Source organism: Alosa pseudoharengus, unplaced genomic scaffold, assembly GCF_046254945.1.
Source record: "Alosa pseudoharengus isolate Yale_2024_CS ecotype anadromous, Long Island Sound unplaced genomic scaffold, YU_APseudo_1.1 YU_APseudo_1.1_scf_13, whole genome shotgun sequence".
Lineage (NCBI taxonomy): Eukaryota > Metazoa > Chordata > Actinopteri > Clupeiformes > Clupeidae > Alosa > Alosa pseudoharengus.
Window position 1 is genome coordinate 4,048,876 of NW_027468598.1, and position 24,365 is coordinate 4,073,240.

The 24,365-nt window shown below is 41.2% G+C and overlaps 1 protein-coding gene across 1 annotated transcript; it reads right to left on the bottom strand.

Annotated features, from left to right (window-relative positions):
- Positions 1-276: 276 nt before the first annotated feature.
- LOC143121480 (WD repeat-containing protein 20) lies at positions 277-23,647 on the bottom strand. Its single transcript, XM_076281845.1, has 4 exons — positions 22,995-23,647; positions 7,587-7,769; positions 2,558-3,937; positions 277-1,910 (listed from the first exon to the last, which is right to left on the bottom strand). Exons 1-4 carry the CDS (start codon positions 23,373-23,375, stop codon positions 1,851-1,853), a joined length of 2,004 nt encoding a protein of 667 aa, XP_076137960.1. The 5' UTR covers positions 23,376-23,647; the 3' UTR covers positions 277-1,850.
- Between the last annotated feature and the right edge of the window lie 718 nt (positions 23,648-24,365).

Genomic DNA, 24,365 nt, shown 5'->3' on the forward strand with positions numbered 1-24,365 from the left:
ATTTTCATGGGTTTCATCAGGTCCCTTGCCACGGGTGTATAAAATCTTTGGAAATTTAGTCGCCGACTGTGAAATCACACGAAAATCGTACAAAGTAAGGCCGGCATTAATTGTACTGCAATGAGACAGTGACAGCATTGGCACGAAGAAGAAAAAAGTCACAAACAATATAATTACAGCAGGTAATACAAACCAAGACACTACTGCAATTTAACTGAAGAGTTCAGAGAAGAGATGGTCTGTTTGAGGGAAAGACTTTTAATAACAGATCTTCATATTTTAACGTCATATTGTGGTAAGTCTCATCACTTCAACACCTCAGACATGTATGTAGTTGTGGATTTAATGCATATAATTAGAATAAAAATAAAAACAAATAAAACATCAACATGCTACAGAAACTGTAAACTGCTGAATACAAAAAAAATAAATAAGATGGAATCATTGCCTGCCTCCCTCCTTCAGATAATGACCCAAGTGGTATGGAATGGTCCGTTCCTGCAGTGTGGAATAATGTTTCACTAAGCTAGGTTAGCAGGAGTGGAACTCGGGGTGTCCAGGGTATAGTTGGACTTTAAATCACTACTAATGACTGATGGTAATATTAAGGTTCCTTGCTTTCCCACAAGCTGCAGCACTATCCAATAAAACACATGGTCTGCTAAATTAATGAGAACAATAAGTCTACAGCCAACAAAAATGATTCAAATTCCACAATTCTGATATGACAGGTAGCATATTAACACAGGGTGAACAGACAGCATTAGCAAATAAAATCTAAACAAACAAACAAAAAACATCTGGTTTCGTAACTAATGTCACAACACAGCATGACAAACGTTTCCTGACAAATGTAGAAAAACATGGAAATTACAGACGTGATTGATCAAAATAAACATACCTCTGTTCACTAGCTTGGCCTATTCTGACAATACAGCTTCAGCAAATAAAATGAAACATAAAAAGACCAAACAGAAAATTAAGAAAAACTAGTAACATTGAAACCTCTGCATCTAATGCCACAATAGTGGCCGTTGATTTAAACTGTAAAATGTGCAAAATTTTGCAAGAGGCATTGCAGGTGTACAAGGAATGGAGATTACTGGATGCTACACTATTCAGTCTAAATGTGTGCTCTACAGCTGTGTGTAGTGTCTGTTTTGGGGGTACACTTGCAATAGAGCATAAACCAGCCCACTATCGGAGCACAACAGCCACTGCAAAGAATGTCAGTGTTTAAATTCTGTGAAAACCATAATGCACCTTTGTTTGGGGTGTGTGTCGGGGGAGGGGGTTCTTTTCCAAGAACTCTAGCACACAAGAACACTACATCATTCCCTATATTTCAAACATTCAATTTAAGTGTGTCAATATGTACAATATAGGATCTTCATATATTAATTTTATCTGTTTTTTATTTTATGTTGATGTTACACATAGTCCTCTTCCATTAATATTCTCAATATATACATTATAAATTAGTAGTCTCATGGTAAAATAAATAAAGTACAATGGCCATGGCATTACACACTGTTTAGTGAACAGATCACTGAAAAGTACTATCCAATTTTGCTCCAGTAGCCTTTCTTAGAGGTTAAGGGTCTTAAGGACAATGGCATAAGTGAGAGAGCTGTTGATATTAATGAAAAGAAGGAAAGGTAAGAGAGAAAATCAAGTGATGGTCTGTCGTACGAATTGATTGTATGTGAATCTGTTTGATGGATGCTTGACCACATGTTGGTGCAATCCTTTTATGTTGCCATTCTGGCCAACGTGTGAGCTCAGGAGAAAGACAGGAAAGGTGTGCCTGGGTTGAGTTGAGTTGCAGCAGTGCAATATTCCTCTCCCAGCTATACCACTGTGCCACTGGGTGAGTTCCCATTCTGTGCTCCTAATGACTGGATAGGGTGCTGTTAACACCCAAAAAAGGGGAGGGGGGGCATTGTTAGAGAAACAGATCAATGGGTTCAATCTTATTTAAAAAAAAAAAAAAAAACGTTAAAGTGTAATTCCAACGAAAATTGACCCAAGGGTGTTTTTCTGCATTAAAACACATCTAATAAGCCGTGGAGACAGTCATTTCCAAATCGCAAACAGTGGAGTAGCTATAGGCAGTAAGCTAAACGCTTCCCAAATAGCATTTTTTTAACCAGTAATATTGTTCAAAACGGCACCAAACCTAGTCAGTAGCTTGCTTAGGGTCTCTACACGTAAAACGAAACATCAACAACCTAGTTAGCGAACGCAGTGTTTATTATAGAAGACTGTTAAATACAAGGCCAAGCTCTGTAGTGGTTGATCAACGAAAATTACAGTCTCCACGGCTTATTTGATGTGTTTTAATGCAGAAAAACACCCTTGGGCCAGTTTTCGCTGGAATTACACTTTAATGTTCAGAACAAGAGATTTCCATAATGTGGAATTACAGAATTCTGTGACAAAAAGCTAACTGATTGTAACTCATTCTTAAATGCAGAATTAAAGGGAATCTAAGATGGTTTCAGGTTATATTATTTTTCAACTAACTTTTTTGCAATAACCATGCATGGAGCCTTACCGCTTTGCCAGGCCGTGCCCAGGTGCAGATAAGCCCCTCTTGACAGGCAGTGATGATGCAGTCATCCATGAACACCAGCACCGTGAGCCTCTCATGAGCGATCTTTTTGCAGACGAGGGGCTCCAACAGGGGTACTTCATTCATGCGTGGGCACAGTGTGGTGCCAAGCACTTTAGCCGCGTCCAAGCGGCTACTGCGGGGAGCCATGTTGATCTTGTCATTGCTCTTGCTGATGTTGCCTAGGCTATGGTAGCGTTTGTGCTCCTTCTCACTGCCACCCCCGCTTGACTTGTCTGACTTGCGTTCCTGCAGGGAAAGTGTGGCAAAGCGACCAATGCTAAATGCAGAGCCGCCGCTGCCCCCAGCACCGCCCCCTCCACTTCCCCCACTGCCACCATCCCCACCACTCTGACCTTTGGAAGTGTTAGCTACCGCTGGGTGGGGCAGGGAGTTGGAGCGAGACAGTGAGCGTGGGAGAGGAAGTGTAGGAGGCTGGTGTGGGTTGGTGGTGGGATGATGGTGTCCCTCTACCCCTACAGTGCCACCTGTGTTGTTGATGCTGCTGCTACCAGAGGAGGGCACCCCCGACCCAAATGTGTTGGTGATGGCACGTGAGAGGGGCAGCCGAGGATATAGCACATCATCAGTCAAGTCCCACAGACAGAACTGGGTGTCCTGCCCCACCGAGCCAAATCGGTACGTGACCGACGGGGCTCGGCTGCCCTTAGAGCTGTGCCGTGAGAGGCGGGAGAGTGTGCTGCTGGTGCGCACTCTCCCAAAATGCAGCCCTCCTCCTCCACCCGGTTGGTGCAGGTCCTCCTCACTCCCACTCTGCTCACCCGGCTCCTCCTCCTCTAAGCTTGTGGTAAAAGGGTCAAAGGCCACCACGTTCACCCATGACTTGTGCCCATGTCCACGGGCCACCACGCGACTTTCGGAGAATGACCACACGGTGACCAGGTCGTCCTCACCGCCTGTGGCCAGGTATTTACCATCAGGGCTCCAGGAGACACACAGGAGCCCCCCAAAGTAGCTCTTCATCACACCTTGCAACTCCATAGAATCGAAATGGAAGACACGTAAGCAGCCATCCTGGCCTACACAGGCTACATGCACACCATCTGGAGAGAAGGCAAACTCATTGAGCCCTCCCTCCCCGACCGCCCAACGAAGCAGTGGGTTGCGGGGCGTCTTGCTCTTGCAGGCGTAGACAGCGAAACCCTCACCTTGGCGCAGCAAGGAATACTGAGGAGCTGTGGTGCCACATGGATGATCTACATTGTACAGATACAGGTGCCCGCTGGCGTGAGAGGCCAGGAACAGGTTCTCTGATTTGGGCAACCACTTCAGGCAGGTCACCTTGGTCTTATCAATCAGCCGCTGGAGAGATGGAACACCGGGATATCAGTGTGAAAGAAAACAGAACAGAGGAGAACAGATCACAGAGCAGAGGACAGTATATTTGAGAAACAGAATGCTGTTAGAAATGTTAACAATATTTTATAAAGTCAGACCAAAAAAATACTACTACTACTACTTCAGAAATTAAAATGCAGAACAAACCCCTGGGCCTGACACTCAAAGTTACATTTTCTGAATAAGGCAGTTAACCCTTACATGCACAGGAAAACACCACTTTCTCAATCTCACAATCTTACATTGGCAAACAGGCAACTGCCAGAAGGAAATTGCCAAATAATTGAGTTTAACCAGTGGAATAAATCAGTGAAGCTAAACTAAACTTAACTAAACATTATTATACTAGACACACATGAACTGACATCTCTGGAACTTTGGAAACTCAACTTTAGCATCAATGTCAGAGACAGCCATAGGTAACTCTCATCAAATGGGGAGACTTAATGGTTTTCTCTATGATTTTTAAACAAATTATAGGCCTGCTGTATGACAGGTAGTTCCATTGTGTAATATCCTTTGCAAACCTTTCAGATTTGTAACTGGCTGTGGATGTTAAGTAATCAGAAGAAACATAGAACATGATAGTCTGACTGGCGTTCATGAAAAGAAACTGTAACCATGTTACATTAAACATGACAACTGCATATTAATATTCAATAACTTCACAATTATGCAGTGTAGTGTCACCAAAATCACCAAAGAGACAGATTCCCACCAAAGAGACAGATTTGGATTCCCAAATTTTCTGTAAATGTATGGTATGAATGTCACATATTCATGTTTGGTCTAGAATTGATCCTTGTAATGTGGGCAACAGTCTGTTCATGGTTTTCATTATAATCTAAAGTACTGTATCTGTGCATAGTTGTAAACCAAGAACTACACTGTCAACACTACAATTGCATGAGAAGCCCTGTTACTAGTGTATGCTTTCTGTCGCCTGCTCACTTGTGTGGGTATGTCAGGCATGAATGACATAGGTCCCTCGCAACTTTGATCAACGAGCATATTATATTATTTTCAAGGTCTTTAATGGGGGATGGGAATAAACCCCTTAGTTAAATCAGAATTTTGAGTTTCTTTGCTTGGAGAATGCTATGGAAACATGGAGAAGACGGCAAGGAAAAAGTAAAGATTAGGTTATGGCAGAGATCGATTAGGCATAAAAAAAAAAAGGTTTGGTTCCTGTTGGTTGTCAGTTGAGGCCATGGGTCGGTAGGGAATTGTTTTTTGTTTTTTTTCCAGTGGCAGTAAGGGATAGGTAGAAAATCAATCCCTCCAGGATTTCGCGAGGTTTTTTGAGACTGTTGTGACCTAAAATGCCTGGATGGAAGTTGCGGTGATTTTAGCTGTTTCTTGTGGAGAAATTGCGGGAGGAAGTGAAAATTGCAAAAATAGTTTAAATTTAGGGCAATTAAGGTTAGTAAGACCAAAATCACACTGATAATCTTGATGCTTATTAAAAAGGATAATCAAAGGTAAACAGTAAGGATTACAGAAAATCAAAGTAGGCCTACTTTATTTGTAAAAATGCTTTGACTGAGGTAATTCACAAAGCAGTATAGTAGAACTGTCCAAAAAAGACAGTCACCTAAAGAGATGGCATCATGTCATATGTTTCAATACATTTATATATTTTGTAATTCATATTAAGTTCATATATTTAATAATTCATAGTCTGTGGCCTGCATAATTACTAATATCCAAGTAAGTATCTAGTAATTTCATATTGATTTAAACTATTTGACTACACTTCTGTTTAATGTCATTACATTGGTGGTGTACGTCTAATTGACTGCCTGCCCCTTTAAGGATGTGAGAGTAGCCTAATTACATTTCTGAGTGGATTGGAAGGCTTGCATCTCACTGTGTTCGGCTACGAGTGTAAATCACTTTTTGCATAGTGCATTACCATATGTGGATGCAATTGGGAATGTCTTCTATGTCATTAGTTAAAATAAATGTTAAAAAAAACAACTCGAATGAGTAAGCCCACAAGCTAGCAAACATAAGCTTGACATAAACATGACAAGCTAAAAGGACATATCCAGGTAAACGTTTGCCAATGGGTTGCATAGCCTACTCAAATGTCAGTAAACCAAGTAGGCCTTAATTAACTTACTTTCATAGCCTAGGTAGGTTAGCAACACCAGGTTGAGATGCAAGTAAGCAGATCATTAACGTTAGCCTTCTATTTATTGTCATCAAAACTGCAGAGGAACGAACACTTAGGGCAGTCTTTGGTGTCATATGCAGAAGGTGCAGAAGTAAGTGTGCCATCTGGCTCAATATTCTGCGCGACTGTTGCGGTAGGTGACATTTCACAGTGAAACTACGATGATTGGTCAAATTTGCGAAAAAGTTGCGGTGTTTGGACAAAATTGCGAGTGCCTTGGTAAGTGACGAAAACAACAGTCTTCGTGAACAGCTGTGCATAGGCTACTTTGTAACAGAGAGAATACGCTCATCCCTATACATAACGCAAGGGGTAATTAATGTAATTATAGTTCGCCTTTTATTTGTGGATTTATTTAATGTAGCCTAGACTATTTAGTGTTATTTCTTCCCCAAGCTCATAAAATAAATTTGGGTCGCACATAAATTGACAGGGTCGGTCGGAAACCGGAACCCAAGAAATTTTTTTTTTATGCCTTACAGAGTGGTTCACAAATCAACATGTGGATGTGACGGTCAAACATGAATTGTGACACATCCCGGCCCTTTTAGGTGAAAACAGACAGCTTTGATTGAAAAGAAACCAACGGTGTTGCACTGACATAGGGGGAGGAAGGGAGGAAAGGGCTAATAAAATAAAATCTCTGAACAATTCATGCATTACCTTGCTCTTCTTCCGGTTGCCGCCATCTCATATGGAGAGTCCATACAAGTCGATTACCAAATGTGGCACAGGCTACTGTCAATGGATATGAAAGGAGGAGTTCAGTAATCAACTTGTACAGACTTTCTCCTCACAAGATGGCAGCAACCTGAAGAAGAGCAAGGTAATGCACTAACTAAACAAACAGTCTTTTTAAATACCCTTTCTTTACACTTACAAAGGAAAAATATTTATGTTTGTCTTCAGAGACCCTCACCATAGTAGCATAGATGTGTAATGACTTTTTGAGCCTAGTTAATGGCTTAAAAGAGTGTTTTTATTTTACATAACAAAATTACCAATGAGTTACCAAATGTTCTATGTTCTTGTGAGAGTTTTGGGACTTTCAAGAAATGCATCTCATCTGTATCTTTTTTTTTCTTACTAAAAGTTGGTTTCACACTGCAATAACTGTATTTAATAAACTCTAACCAAGTGTTATTAATCTTATATCAAGATCAAAACAATTTAATTGGTATTGTTTTCTGTATAAAGAGACTTACCTAGCGCTTTCTCGTAATATCATTTGACTTATTTCAAAAGTTAGCCTAGCTAGTAGTGTAAATGTTTTGTGAATATGGGTCCTAATTAATTTGTACCTGTTCTCCAAGAAATACATTGAATAACTTCAATATTATCAGAATAAGAACCTCACATGAGATAACAGACCACCACTGATTAATGAGATCACTACTGTTGCATTCTTATCCCTATGCATCTACATTCACCAACCTCCTCATTGAAGAGCTTGCTGGTCTCTTTTTTGATGGGATCCAGGTACTGCACCTGGCCAGCAGAAAACCCCACAATGAGGGCCACACTGTCTGTTGTGGCAGAGTACTGGTTGAAGTCATGACAGGTGGGTTGGGTACCCTTGTAGATGCGTTTGTCAATGGGCTTGCTGAGGTCAACAGCCTATGATGAAAATACAGAGTGGGATACAATAGAGGAAAGGGGAGAGAGAAAGAAAGAGAAGAGGCAATGTTCCTTTAAAAAAAAGGTTTGACAATTTGAGAAGCTGTTGATTCCAGTCATGTGGGAGCAGTGCTGCCAACTCAAATGCAGTGAGCATGACACCTATGGGTTAATCAATGTCAAATCACCCAAAGGCTCACAGGTCACTGTCAGAAATTCAAAATACCATCTCTGTATCGTTTCAACAATTTTGAAGCCCTTTTGTCATTTTAAGCATATTTGGCTAACATTCCTTTTTTCCCCACCTTCCAACATTCATGGCACATTTGATATTGCACGCACAGCTTTGAAACTTTGTGACTTTTTGTGACAATTTTCTGTACATTTCAAAAATGTTATCAGATCAGATACATCTTATGTCATTTCTCTCTTACAATGCCCTGAAAATGACCATAATCTCTAAACATAAAAACAACTACTCTCTGAAAGATCCCTCCGATTTTCCCCCAGTCATATGGACTAATTGCCCATATTTATGTAGTACCTTTAGTCATTCCCATTACAGAGGTGTCAGAATTATTTTTTTTTTCTCCAAATATGCTTGATTTTGAAAAAGAACTGCTTTCATCTCCTCATTTGACCACTAGACAGTTAACAGGATTTTTTATTTTTATTTTATTTCACCATTCTTCCTTGTGTATCCGAAGGTGATCTGTAAAAAAAATATGGAGTTATTGCCAAGTTCCCTTGTTGACAGGATTAAAAAAAAAAAAAAAAATTCTATACCTAATAACACCAGGCCTGCACTGCCCATGCACTTACTGCACAGAGCCTGAAGAGGGCACAGGGATAAATGAGAATTACATATATCAATCACTGTATCAGATTTTTTTCTGAAATGTTTTAATTCTCAAAGCTGCTTGTTCAAACACCATATCATCATATCACTTGTACTCATAATAAAATCAATGGTAACACTCCATAATAAGGTGCCATAATAAATAGCAAACTAGTAATTACCTAACCCTTTGTTAATATTTGTTGTAATTGTTACTAAAATATCTATTTGGCACAAGTTAATACTTTTTTCATCATTACGTAAATATTAGTTGTTTGCATAAAATCTGTATGTTAATGTTTTAACAAATCTATTAACTAATATTGTATTAATATGTGTTAATAGTTAACTAAATGTCTTTTTGGCACTAATGAACAGTTATTTCTTACATCATTTAAATGTTAAATGTTTATTTACAAACTATATGTTAATAGAAAAGTTGATTTGACTTGAATGACTTATTATTATTTAACTAATTGTTATTAAACTGTGCTTCTGCCTATCCCAATATTAACCACTCCCCACAGGACCCTTACAATAGATAGATAGATACTTTATTGATCCCCAAGGGGAAATTCAAGAAAAAAAACATGCATGAAGCCCCTTCTAATAAAGTTGGTTAAGCTTTATTAATATATTGGTAGTATATAACTATTAGTCAGACAGTGAAGGGACTGAGACCAAAACCGGCTTATCACATTTATTCCTTTAGGAAAAGTTAAAACAAAACATGCCTTCAGGCACTGGCATACATAAAACAGCATCTGCACAAGCAAAATAAAAAGAAGTAGTTGAATGGGCTATACATGCATCATTCATATACCATCACTGTCAGCCCTACTAGCAAGGGAGACATGCGACATGGAATGTTCAGGTGCACAGAACGACAGTTAATTAATATTCTGACACTCACTAAACATTCACAGACCAGAGTTTCCGCTAGGAAAAAATGGTGCCGGTCAAAGTGACCGGCAGAGGTTTCGTTTTCCGGACATTTTGATGATATGCCGGTCAAATATATTATCGCTTCTTAATTACCTAGTCAAGTTAAGGGAAAACTGGAGACAGGCTATGTAGCTTAAAGAATGACATAATCAGGCTGAATAGAATGCAACATGTTCATTAGCCTAACTTACGTAAACATGCCTAACAAGATCTAGCCAGTATCTATGTTTTTGATGGACAGCAAGAGTCCGCTTCATTCATTGTTTTAAAAAGGCTACGTTGTTTGTTGCTGCTACCCACGTTATCTCCAGTGGCTCCACTGTTTAACTTTCACAGATACGCACACACACAAGAATGAGCGCTCACACCACTACCCCCTAAGGCTATGCCTATTTATTTGATAACAATAAATTAAGAAATATTTCCTATTCTGGGAAATGTTTTGTTTCTTTTTCTTTCGGTCCGCGGTTCAATGATACTGTTTAATTGTGCCGGAAATTATATCCGGGGACCAGCAATCTCCTCGTCGAGGAGGCCCTAACCCTGCAGATCATAGACAGAGAAAGCATAGGCCTACTGTATGCTTTGGGTACAGAACACAGTTGCATGTCCAGTGTACACGGAAAATGACAGTGTCTTGGAGCGGCCGCAACCCTGCAACTCCACTTCCAACGTCATGATTACGACAGATACGCCTGACACTTATGCTTTTTATCTGGTGGTGGTGGAGTTGACGGGACATCTGAGGCTTCAGACGTTACCAATTTATCATCATCCATCGCGTCTGTCCTCTGAAAAAAACGTTTAAGGCTAGTCTGCCTAATGCATGGATTCCAACTGGAATCCATGCATTTCCACGGAATTATTTTTGGAATCTGATCCCTTATCATACCTGTTCATTCTTACTCGTCGCTCGACTATGAGACATACTTTCACACTCGATATCATGTTTCAAAACACTTTAGGTCAAAATCACACCGGAATTCTCCTTTAATTACGGCGAAAATCTAGCCTAGAAATCTAGACGCACCCTAGCGGCGGCAAATTAATTTGCTCAGCCTGTACGTCTAGTATCAAACCGTAGGGATTTCTATTGGCTGACGCCGTGGACGTCATCCAATCACAGCTGTTGTGTTTTCTGTGGAGTTTTGTCATTTGTGTAGTTTTGTTATTTCTTATTTGCATGTGTGATGAAATGTTTACCTGCCAAAGCTATACATGCTTATAAATGCCAGTAACACTTATGGAGAAACGTTTGAGCTTTAGCAGCCCAATAGTGTAGTGCCTCTTTAAGAGAGGAGTGTACTGTGAGGACATGTGACCGGTGTTTACTATGTGAAAAGGAAGCGCGAGATTCATTTAGTTTGTAATGACTTTCAACCCGGTGTGCAGCCACTTGGTAAGCTCTCTTAATTTCAAATGTTTCTTGTCTGCTTTTATGATGTACGCTTGATGTTGTCTGCTGTCGCCTTGCTATGTTGTTGCAGTGTTTATGTCCGTTGCATGTTAAAGGTAACGCTATGCTCCGGTGGATCTAAGCAGTTAAGTTAATTGATAAAGATAACGTTATGCTCCAAAGTTATAAGTTGAATCAGTGGCAAAGCTGTGGGTCATAAAGCTAACATTTAGACTTATAACATTGCTGTAAAATACATGTCCATTCGTGTTTACTTTCTTTAGCTTTATAAATGTTTGAAGTGAATCGCGGACTGGTAACGTAGGTAACGTACTTCCTGGTTTGCCGCGGTGCATTTTGGGAGTTGTAGTTCCAGTTCCAGTTTCAGTTTCCTGCTCATAGAAAGACTGCATGCATTTTGAATAGGCTTTTGGTAGGACTTGAATATGGTGCTTAATGTTTGAATGTAGTGCATAATGTTTGAATGTACATGCAAATTATGAAATGATGATGACTATGATGATGATTATGGATTATTATTATTTTTATTAAAGTATATTAATAATATTATTGTTTATTTGTATTTTGAATGTTATTTATTGCTATTGGGCTATTGAGGTAAAGAACTGGGGAGCTGTGTTGGATGTAGTATGCACATGGAAATTGAAACATTGCATTTCTTATTTATTCCAGGTTTATTACCTGGTTCCCTTTTGAACAAAAATAAACAAACAAATGTGGAATACTGAGTAATATCCTATGTACGCTGGGTTGCCCTTTCTGTGGGAAGAACACGGAACAACAGCGCTCTATTTTGTTAGAGAGTCTTAAGGCGGGCTTAACAGGATAACGACAGTCCCGCAACGGTGAACAACAAGGAAGGTGGCTATGGCGAACGAAGAGCGGTTGTTTGAATCGGCGTTGGCGTCAACTTTGGAGGAGTTGGACTTGTGCTTTTCTTTGAAAGTTGAGCAACACAATGCACTTAAGTCATTCCTTTCGAAGAAGGATGTATTTGCCGTTTTGCCGACCGGATACGGATATGGTCGTAGCGCTGGCCTATTGCATGCCTAGGCAGTTTGAAAGACAATTCTCTGCCCGCCCCTTGGATTAAGCGAGGTGAATGGTTCGATTCCAGACTATACATTTCAATGATAAAGGATGGCCCGCCAGGCTAGCGAAAATCACATAAACACTAAACTACATTTCTAACTCTGTTACACCCACCTCCCCTGAATTTCACCAAATTCGAGCAGCAACCAAGTAGTACTTCCAAAGGCAAAGAGTACACTACTTTCAAACACTAGACAGATGGTCACCAATTACAGGACAGGCAACCACAAAGGTATCCAATAAGGATGAAGTGGAAGAAGAGGTGCGCAAACTCTCACACAACCAACCACTGGCAGTAGGGTGCCTTATACATAAATTCTCCACAAAGCTAATCAGAAAAGCTTGATAAATAATATGTCATTAACTGTTATATTAACATATTACTGTTATATTAGCATATAGTAAATAAACATTTAACATTTAAATGATGTAAAAATAACTGTTAATTAGTGCCAAAAAGACATTTAGTTAACTATTAACAAATAATTAGGTAAATAGGTAATTACTAGTTTGCTATTCATTATGGCACCTTATTATGGAGTGTTACCAAATCAATTTATCCCAATCTTGAACAAACATCAAATGCTTTAGTAATTTACATCAATGCAACTGATTTTGTACAAAGTCTGTTGTTTTTTTACATTTTCAACTGCTTGTTACGTTGGTCAGAATGCACTTTACTGGTTCTATGCTAAATAGTCCTACCCCATAAAACAAATAGACTTTATTTTTTATTTTGAGTCATTACATGCAAAAGTGCCATAAACTGTCAAGCATATTTTATTTGGACGTAAATACACTGCTCAAAATAAATAAGGGAACACTTTTTCATAGGTGTATAGCATCAAGGTTATCAAACTTGTAAGCTATTGGTCTGGCCAGTTACGTAACAGAGGGGGTTGTGAATCAGTTTCACCTGCTTTGGTGTCATCAAAGTTAACAACAGGTGCTCTAGAGGGGCAACAATGAGACGGTGGCAACTGATAATTTTTCCATCTTTCTCCTTCTTGAATGATTTTTCATAAGTTTCGCATTTGAGTAGGGTCAGTGTCACTACTGGTAGCATAATCAGTACCTGGAGCCTACAAATGTTGCACAGGTGCACAGGTAGTCCAACTCCTCCAGAATGGCACACCAATACGTTCCATTGCCAGGACTTCTGTGTCTCCCAGCGCTGTCTAAAAAGGAGATTCCTGGAGACAGGCAGTTGCTTTAAGAGAGCTTGGCAGTGTGGTAGAAGATCCTTTACCCAGCAGCAGGACCAGTATCTGCTCCTTTGTGCCAGAGCCCTACAAAATGACCTCCAACAGGCCGCTGGTGTGAATGTCTCTGACCACAGTGTCAGAAACAGACTTCATGAGGGTGGCCTGAGGGCCCGATGGCCTCTAGAGCAGCGGTCCCCAACCACCGGGCCACGGCCCGGTACCGGGCCGCAGGACATTCCTAACCGGGCCGTAGCCTACGACATGAGTTTAAAAAAAAAATGCATGCAAACTAAACTAAATTTAATTCGCAATAATGTCACGTTTTTACATGGCATAGGCCTATATGCAGTTGTTTGATTGCACGCATGTTTGCATTATGCAAGGTCTATTTTCTTACGTCTGTCTGCCCGCCTTCAACACTTTTACATACAGTAATTGCCTTCAGCGCTGCGCAGCCTCAGGTCAGCTCACTTCACTTGATCAGTTCTTGGCGAACGGTAGTGTCACACGAAGTTAGCTAAACTGCTAGAATGAACAACAAAAAACAAGCATCTTTAGCAGGTCACTGGCCAGGGTGTTTGAGTTGCGAGAGCCGCTGCAGAGATTTCTTACAGAAAAAAGTCACCGTTAGCTGCACATTTTAGTGATGAGGATTACCTGTGTGACATATTCGGGTTGCTTAATGACCTCAACCTGTCACTCCAGGGGAGAATGACGACTGTCTTTAAACTGGCAGATAAAGTCGCTGCATTTAAAGCCAAGCTTGATTTGTGGGGACGACGAGTGGACCGGGGTGTATTTCATATGTTCCAAACAGTAGTGGGGATTTTGGCAAACCAATGAGTGGGTCCGCAACCCATTTGTCAATATCACGAATAGTCTTAACTTGTCAGCGCAGGAGGAAGAGCAGTTGATCGAAATTGCAAATGACGGTGGTCTTAAGAGTGTGTATAAGGAAACCTCTCTGGCGGGTTTTTGGATCAAAACCAAAGCAGAATATCCCGAGATAGCCGTAAAAGCGAAGAAAACGTTTCCCACCACGTATCTATGCGAGGCTGGGATTTCGGCAATGACTGCAACTAAGACCAAATTGCGCAATCGACTGGACATTTCAAACACACTGAGGGTGTCACTGTCTTCTATCACCCCCAGATGGAAGCTTCTTGTTGCAGGGAAACAAGCACAGGGCTCCCACTGATTATATTCACAATGCACGTTTAGTCCCCATCTTTTTCCCGCTGTTGTTGCAGGTAGTGTGTGCTTCACCTCACTGTGTTGGGATAAATGCAGAGACCAAATTTCCCTCACGGGATCAAAAGAGTATATATACTTATACCTATACTTATTTTGCGAGAGAGACGCTCATGGCTTTCTCCAATGCTTCATAAGACGCATTCAAAGTTTTGACTTTCAATCCAAGGGCGACATATCGGATGCTTTCAGGACAATTTGCTTTTGTTTTAAATTATCCAGTAACCTTCATTTAAACGTGAATATGTGCTTGGTAGGCCTAATCAAAAAGACAATAATATGTGACATGCCCATGCCATCTATTGCCTGCTTAGAGGAGTTTATTGGCCGTTTTCAACACCTTTATCGTGCGAGAGGGACGCTCATGGCTTTCTCCAATGCGCCCACAGGCGTTTCGAAGCATTTGGTACGTGTCCATAATCGCGGCAAAGCCCACCGCGGCGCACATAGCCCATGTTTTGTTCCCATATTTTGTTAAGCATGTTCACACTTATAGATGTAGCTTCAAGTTGTTCAATATTCATAGTTCATATTGTTCAATATTCACTTCTTCAAGTTCACGTTTTTCACAAGAGATCGTTACCTTCACTGTTCCTACATAACTGGAGCTAGTTCTTTTCAAGTTGTGCATGCACAACACATATGGAACATGGAACCCCCCCCCCCCCCGGTCCGTGAAAAAAAAAAATAGGAATCAAACCGGTCCATGGTACATAAAAGGTTGGGGACCCCTGCTCTAGAGGGACCTGTGCTCACTGCCCAGCACTGTGGAGCTCAATTGCCTTTGAATACAAAATTGGCAGGTCCGCCATTGGCGCCCTGAGCTTTTCACAGATGAGAGCAGGTTCACCCTGAGCACATGTGACAGACCTGAAAGAGTCTGGAGATTATGTTATGCTGCCTGCAACATCATTCAGCATGACCGATTTGGTGGTGGGTCAGTGATGGTCTGGGGAGGCATATCCTTGGAGGGACGCACAGACCTCTATGGGCAAAACAACGGCACCCTCACTGCTCTTAGGTATCGGGATGAATCTTCAGACCCATTGTCTGACCCTGTACTGGTGCAGAGGCCCCTGGGTTTCCTCTGGCGCACAACAATGGCCGGCCACATGTGGCTAGAGTGTGTAGGCAGTTCCTGGAGGATGAAGGAATTGATACCATTGACTGTCCCCCACCTCCCCTGACTTAAATCCAGTAGAACACCTCTTGGACATTGTGTTTTAGTCCATCCAACACCGGCAGGTTGCACCACAGACTGTCAAGGAGCTCAATAATGGCTGTGTCCACATCTGGGAGAAGACCCCCAGGACACCATCTGCCGTCTCATTGTCAAGCATGTGGGGTCCATACAAACTACTGAGTACCATTTTGAGTTGCTGCAATGAAATTTAGGCAAAATGGACTAGCTTGTTACATAATTGTTTCACTTTTTTCATTGATTTTTGTGGGGCCCTCTGTAGGTTGATCATTTTCATTACCAAAAAATAATGTGCCATCCTTTACCCAGTACACATTACCCAGTCCATATCAGTATAGATATCCAGCATGAGTTTTTTCCCCATTGAGATCTGATGTTTTTTCAAAGTATTCCTGTTTTTGAGCAGTGTACATGGTCTGACAGACAGGAATGTCATGATGTATATAAAGATTTACCTATACAGTAAATCTGGTTTACAGTGTATAAGTATAAGTATATATACTCTTTTGATCCCGTGAGGGAAATTTGCATTTATCCCAATCCGTGAATTATTGAAACACACTCAGCACACAGTGAACACACAGTGAGGTGAAGCACACACTAATCCCGGCGCAGTGAGCTGCCTGCAACAACAGCGGCACTCGGGGAGCAGTGAGGGGTTAGGTGCCTTGCTCAAGGGCACTTCAGCCGTGCCTACTGGTCGGGGTTCGAACTGGCAACCCTCCGGTTACAAGTCCGAAGCGCTAACCAGTAGGCCACGGCTGCCCTAAGTGGTGGTGGTGCTCAGCTCAATCCAATAGGTCAGGGGTCCCCAACCTTTTATGCACCATGGACCGGTTTGATTCCCATTTTTTTTTCACGGACCGGGGAGAGGGGCGCGGCGGGGGGGGTCGGGGGTTCCATGTTCCATATGTGTTGTGCATGCATTAGCCTACTTGAAAAGAACTAGCTCCAGTTATGTATGAACAGTGAAGGTAACGAACTCTTAAAAATGTGAAAAACGTGAACTTGAAGAAGTGAAAATTTAACAATATGAACTATGAAAATTAAACAACTTGAAGCTACATCTATCAAGTGTGAACATGCTTAACAAAATATGGGAACAAACATGGGAACTAAACGTGCATTACGAATATAATCAGTGGGAGCCCTGTGCTTGTTTCCCTGCAACAAGAAGGTCTGGGGGTGATGGAAGACAGTGACACCCTCGGTGTGTTTGAAATGTCCAGTTGATTGCTCAATTTGGTCTTAGTTGCAGTCATTGCAGAAAACCCGGGATATCTCGGGATATTCTGCTTTGGTTTTGATCCAAAAACCCGCCAGAGAGGTTTCCTCATACACACTCTTAAGACCACCGTCATTTGCAATTTCGATCAACTGCTCTTCCTCCTGCGCTGACAAGTTAGGACTATTCGGGATATTGACAAATGGGTTGCGGACCCACTCATTGGTTTGCCGTGGATCTTTGGAGGATGGGAAGTAGCCTAACGCTCAAACTCATTTGAAAGTGCAACAAGGTGATCGCGCACCAGCTGCGAGAGAAAGGGCCCTGCCTCGGTCTCTCCCAAAACCCCCACTACTGTTTGGAACATATCAAATACACCCCGTCCCCATTCATCCCCACAAATCAAGCTTGGCTTTAAATGCAGCGACTTTATCTGCCAGTTTAAAGACAGTCGTCATTCTCCCCTGGAGTGACAGGTTGAGGTCATTAAGCAACCCGAATATGCCACACAGGTAAGCGAGTTTTGACACCCAGTCCTCATCACTAGGGCTGGGATAAACGATTATTTTTTAAACGATTATCGATTCGATCGATTCGCTATCGATCGATTCGATGCATCGATTAATCTAACAATTCATTTTTTCAGTTTGATTCGATTATCTCCCCCATTAATTCACTAATAGCAACTTCTATTTGTTTATTTACATATCTGAATGGAAAAACATAAATTCTTTAACATTGCAATATATCTTTATTGCTTTTAAGATTACAAAATAAAAGACTATACAAGTGCAAAGTAATGCATTCTTAGTCAGAGGTAGCATTCAATAAAGTTCAGTAGTGTATGTCTAATTGAGTGCCTGTCATTTTAAGACGTTTGTGTGGGAATCCTTGCAATTAACATTAACATGCACAGTATGGTTAAAAGGCTGCTGATGTGTGGATGCAATTCATAACGTAGTTAGTTCAAATAACGGTTCGTAATTCTCCTTTGGACAAGCACTTTTAAGTCTTGGAAAACACTTTTCCATTTACATCGGGATTTTGCAAACATTCAGAATCAATAAAATGAACCCTGCATGAATAACGAAAACAAGCAGCTGCAAGTAAGCATGCTAAACTTGACATCTAAGGGACCGTTCGTTATTTATAAACGGGGTCACCGGAGGAAAATAGGGGAGGGTCATGTCTTTTTATTCTTTGTTGAGGGGAGGGTCACCTAACTTTTTTTTGTCTAGAAGGGAGGGTCACCCATCTTTTGTATTAATGAAAACAGCAAAAAATCAAAGTGGCTTGTTTGATTGTTGATTTCTGTCGCCATATAACGTTCTCTTTCGTTCCATAGCTCTGTCAACATTGAACAATGAAAATAAGGGTGATTTCCCGGGTTTCTCACGCAAAATACGGAAAATGTCAACATTCGTCCCCATTAACGTTGGAAGGGTTGGAGCAACAAAGTAGCCTACTTTATTCACGCCTAACAGCCTATATCCAATTGGTCAACTTTATCCAGCCCTAAAAAAGCTAAATTTAACTTTGGTTTACTTGTAGTTTACCGTGTAGCCTAACTTTAAACAGTGTGCATGCTTAACATAGCCTAAAGCATACTTTTGCTTAATTCATCCACACATCCAGCTCCTAACGTTTTGACAAGCATTTCTACCAATTGACCTTGTTCCTGCCCATCTCTAGCTTTGCTGTCTCCATCCTTTCTGTTTTTGTTGTTTGCAAAAAAATATATAGTATTTATTGGTAACCAGCAACAGTGCAATTTGTTATTCGCTGTCATTCTCTCTCCTGCCAACTAAAATGTGTTACGTTCAAAGTAGCAGTGCGTAATTCTGCTTCATAAAGTTGAACAAATACATTTGGTCATATAAATAGCCAGTTTATGGTCTACAGTGTAGTTGGTAAGTTATGGTAGGCCAACTTGGAGTGCATATACAGGGGGAATTCTTTGTCTAGCTGAGTAGCCTGGCAGGTGCGCACGTAGGCATAGCCTACGGCCGAACACCGCAAGCGCTAATGAATCTTGCTCTCACGACAACCACGTTGTTAACTTAAATAGGCCTATGTTAACATCACTCTGAGTTCGCATTCAAGCAAGCAAAACGATGATTTGAATACATCTGTTTCTCTGGAAGGGCAAGGGGTAACAACAGGACAACACAGAGACAGGCCAGAATGCAGGACTAATGTTATGAAAGTATTACATTATTATGGGATATTCTACGGAAAAATATATTAAAACGGCAGGACAGCGGGGAAACGTTAAAATGATAAACCCGGAAAAAGTTGGCATGTTAGGTATTTTTCGGTCCCTGTGATTATTTGTGAAATTGTGCAAACGGCCTTTTCAAGTCATTTGAGAAGGAAGGAGTGTACCAAGCTCCCAAATTGACGCTCGTCTGAGAAATTGAGTTTTGGATAATGTTCAGCTTGGGCAGCTTTACAATGACTGAGGAAGCCTAGAGACGAGTCCATAGCAACAAGTTCATGTGTTGAATTTGTTATTACCCAGTGTGCTTTGTTGAATGGTCTCAATGCTTTATTGTTTTATTTCATGTGAATAATTACTAGAGGAGTAACTTTTCAAGTAGGCTAATGCAGTTGCAGGAAGTGTGCATTTAGTTTCCATTGTGTTTCCACAACAATGTTAGTGAGTAAATCTACTGAAATGGCCACCATCTTGGTGAAGTGTGATGTGTAAGATCAGAAAGCAGAGGTTGGTTTTAGGGCGGTAGCATGTGTTGATGTGTTTTCATAGCGCGTAAGAGCGTCGGCGGAAGACATCGACAATTGGCCGGGGAGGGTCATGTCATTTTTGAAAATGCTGCTGGAGGGTCTTTGAAAATTATATAGCAGCCAGGGCAGGGTCATGCAACTTTTGATCGAAGCACTTAAAATCCCTCCGGTGATCCCGTTTATAAATAACGAACGGTCCCTAAACCGTATTCTAACGTTAGCTTTGAGATACTGCTTGATTGCATACTGTAACTTAACTTAGTTTAGTCTCCTCAATGTACTATGCTGTGATAAGACCTTAACAGAGTTTACTTTAACTTTAATGCAGCAGTTTTGAATAAATTTGCGCAGCATGGTCACGACGATGCTATAAGCGGATTTAATAGCAATTTAGCCCACTGTGTTCTATGCAGTGCTTTTATGTGGCAACAACAATACTTTAACAATCGTGAATATTTTGTTAAATGCACATGCAGAGGAGGAGCAGCGGGCTCGTTACGAGAGAGAGCGGGCGGGGCGAGGAAAGGCTGTGTGAGTAAAAAGTGGCTCAATGAAATTATTTTATCTTATCTTTAATTTAAATAGTAGGCCTACAACATAGAACATCAACGTGTGATGGCCGGTTTTGATTTCGTGGTGCCCAGCCACAGATTAGTCAACGTATGGAAAACACTGAAGGTGTAAGATTAAAAATATTTAGCAGCACATACTATGCTTGACGAATCGACGCTCATATTTTGCGTCGACGTTTTCTTTGCGTCGACGTCATCGATTACGTTGACGCGTTGTCCCAGCCCTAATTCTGATATTCTAAAAAAGTTTTGTTCTGTAAAAGTTTTGACTACTGTAATGCTAGTGCATACACATGGCCAAATTACTGTGGCAGACAAGGGCAAACAGGCTGCCTATAAAGGAAACACATGCAACTTAATCTTCATCTTCCATACCTGTCAACATTGAGCTTTGAAAATAAGAGAGAATTCCCAGGTTTCTAACTCAAAATACGGGAAAATGTCAGCATTCGGCTTTCGGTTGTTATCCCTCTGCTAACAGCAAGAATTCAGACTACAGAACTGCTGCACTATGGTATGAAGCTAGGTCTAACGTGACTGCTTACAGATTGGCATCAAAAGGAGTTCTCACAACAACCACAGGGTTAAATAGCGTGTCCAAATGTGTATCACTTTGAAGTATCCTCTGGAAACATTTCTAATGTGTTTGTGTTGTGAATTTGCAACGCGTTTTCTAAGCTATGTTGTCATCGATTGTCAAATCAATGAAGATGTTTTCTTAAGTTGCTTTTTCTATTTGCATGTTTTCTGAATATGCAGTCCATTTTCCCCTGCCACCGCATTAAATAGTCCATGCCGCATGAGAAGACAATCTGAGGGATTTGTCTAGCATACTCTTTGAATTAGTAAAGGAATGATTAGGCTTTTTCATCAACATAACCCAACAAAGGGCTGAACAATTAATTGCATTTGAGGTAATATCGAGATATGATGAAACATGATTTTCTAACTGTAGAGGCTGCGATTACATTGCACAATATGTGATGTCACCAAAGCGCATTTATACTTGTGCTTACCGATGCACCACCGACTCTGTTCACCACTGATTGCACAATATGTGATGTCACCAAAGCGCATTTATACTTGTGCTTACCGATGCGCCACCGACTCTGTTCACCACTGATGAAGCAACAACCTTAAACATGAGGATCAGCTAAGTGTCAAGAAAGGTCTAAGCAGAGCTACTTCGGTTGAAAATAAACCTCTTCATTACTTTTTGCTGTACCTGCCATGTCCCTGATTCTAGTTCATTTCTTTCTCTTAATTCCCCTGCAACTCTCGCTGGTAACTTTGTCAACATCATCAGCTGACTATTAAAACTATTTAAAATTCTCACAACTGTTTACGCTACACAGCAGCCATTCACCTGTGCTGGTAACTTTGTTTACTAGAGTGCAGTGACAGAGGGGACATTTGCGATATCCAAGGGGGTTGGCAGCGCAAACATTTCATGTCACAGTTAATGAATTTTACATTAACTGTGACATGACAGGTAAATGAACCTACACATTGCATGCATGCTGCTAACGAGTTTTGTCTTTGCGATTGACTTTGTTGTGATAAGAACAAACTAGTTAATTTGCATGCATGCGTATTGAACTGTGCAATTGCAATTAGATTATTTTACAAAATCGTTCAGCCCTAGAAGGGAGGCAGCAGAGGGAGAGGAATAGGCAGTTTAACATGAGTTGAAGGAAAGGAAAGGCCATCCAAGGAGGGCAGAGAGAAAGGAAGAGGAGAGAGAGAATTTGGAGTCTTCTCAAGTGAAACACAAAAAGATTTGACTCAGACAGTAGGTCCTGATGTTCAGGGCTGCTGCTGGGCATTCGGGTGCCCTTAGCAGAGTTCAGACTTCTTGAGTTGTTGAGTGAGAAGTGTTCTGCATAATGTATTATTATGGGAAACTTACCACCAACACTACGCACATTGTGTGACAGTGGTATATGCTGCTGTTATGCTCTGCTGCAAATCCCAAATGTATACCCAGCCCCATCACAATACACTCCTTGTTAATATGTCTTTGCTAGTCCATCTATCTATATCTCTCTCTCTGGGGTGGGAGTGGCTGAACAGTTGGTCAAAGTTGGCGGCCCTGTGTGGGAGGGATGCGTGAAATGGATTCAGGGATTTTAATGAATCCACAACACTCAACCATATAGGCTAACTCTTCCTTGCTCTTCATTACAAATTATTTGTGCCATGGTCAAGCTTTTCCTCACAATAACACAATAGGTTAAAATGCAAAAGTTCAAGCAGTGTGCTGTACCCCTATTAACATAAGATCTTAGATAAGATACGAAATCCAGACCATACATCATCTGACAACCTAGCTCATCAAATATTTTCTGGTTGCTATGCTTTGCTGTGTTTAATGGGTTTGGCTTATTCCAGATTAGAAGTTAATGCATTACTAATTGTGTTCTTGCACAGCATCAGGCTTGCACAGTATCTTGGCTAGGCTTATTTAACATTACAGCATCAGCAGGTGCAGCTGGCAAAGGTTGCAGGGATGGTGGAAGTAGGGAATCCGTGATCAGATCATTCCACTTAAAGTATTTTTTTTTAGTAGTAATAAAGGCAAAACAACTTGCAAAACATTAGAGTCCGGTGGTTAAATAATAGCTGAGGAAGATAACGCTAGTGCTAGCTGGCTAGTTAGCAAGCTGTTTAGCCTCCATGACACGAATAGGCTTCCTAGTAAACATGCATAATAGATGCTCATTCATCATCTCACCTTTTTGATGTTTGTGTAAGTGTAAAAATAAAGTTCCCTGCCGATATTGAAACACACACGCTCTGAATCTTCACTAGGGTCTTCAGGCTGAAGCTTCACCATAGAGACCCGCACAGGAGGAAGGAAACCCGCTGGAGAGGAGTTGGCTGCGGCATTGGAAGAAGAGGCAGCCCCGGGCCCCTGCACTAGTCCAACACCACCACCGGGTATTGAACCCGGTCCTGACCCAGGGCCCACCGTGGCACTTGCTGTTGGACCCCGAGGTAGACCGCCCCGTTGTTGGGAATCTGAAAGAGTTAGCAGTTTGTAAAAGCCCTCTCTGGTCCTGAATTGCGATTTAATCTCATTGATATCCTTAAGTGCGCCTCCATCACCGGCCATCTTCAGTACAAACAAGCCGCACAGGAAACTCCGATCCTCTGACCTGGAAATAATTATTAAAAACTACAATGGAAATGGAGCTTTTGGGATCCGTCTGGAGACAAAAGCGGCGACGCTGACTGTCACGAGCAATTTGTTCGCAGTTCATTTGATTGTTTCGCATTAATTCTGTGGTTTTCTGATTCCATAGTGGAATCCGTGCACTGATTGATCTGAGCTTCACACACAAGATGCTGAATCGTGTTTCCCGTGACCACTAGCAGGCGTACAACGCCCACTTTTCACTAACTGCTGCACATCATTATGCTGGTCAGATGATCGCCAACTCGAGGATCAGTCAAAAGATACTGGGCTGAGTCTGGGCCTACTTTGCAGGTTAGTTTATTTTCCGTGTTTTCTTGTGAACAGGCGAGCTTTAAACTTAAAACATGTTATTCAATAGGAGACGAATTGGGTTAGCCTGGCGGGCCATCCTATATCATTGAAATGTATATGTAAATGTATGTACAGGCTGAACAAATTAATTTGCCGCCGCTAGGGTGCGTCTAGATTTCTAGAATTGGGTGGCTGTGTGGTCTCATAGACATGTCTATGGTAGGCCTACTGTGGAGTTGGACATCATAATTTTTGCTCTCATCATGCTGTTTGTTTGGGTGATCCTAAAATGGGGTGTAGACGATGCAAGCTAGGCTACTTAAATTGTCCTTAATTACCCCGACTTGACAACGTAAATGTAAGAAAACCCTTCTGTTGTGTTCGGGTCAAAATTGACCCGTTTTCAAGTTTAAATGTGTAAAAAATACCATTTGCTTTTTTGTTTTGGAATGAGGCTTCATCTAATCCTCAGACACACCTAATTAAAATGCAGCAAAATCAATTTTCACCATTTCACCATTCTAAGGGTCTCAAAAAAAAAAAGTTACATCTGTGGTGTTCGGGTCAGAAATGACCCGACAGAGAATACTGGCTGTTGTAGCATTCCCTAAAAGC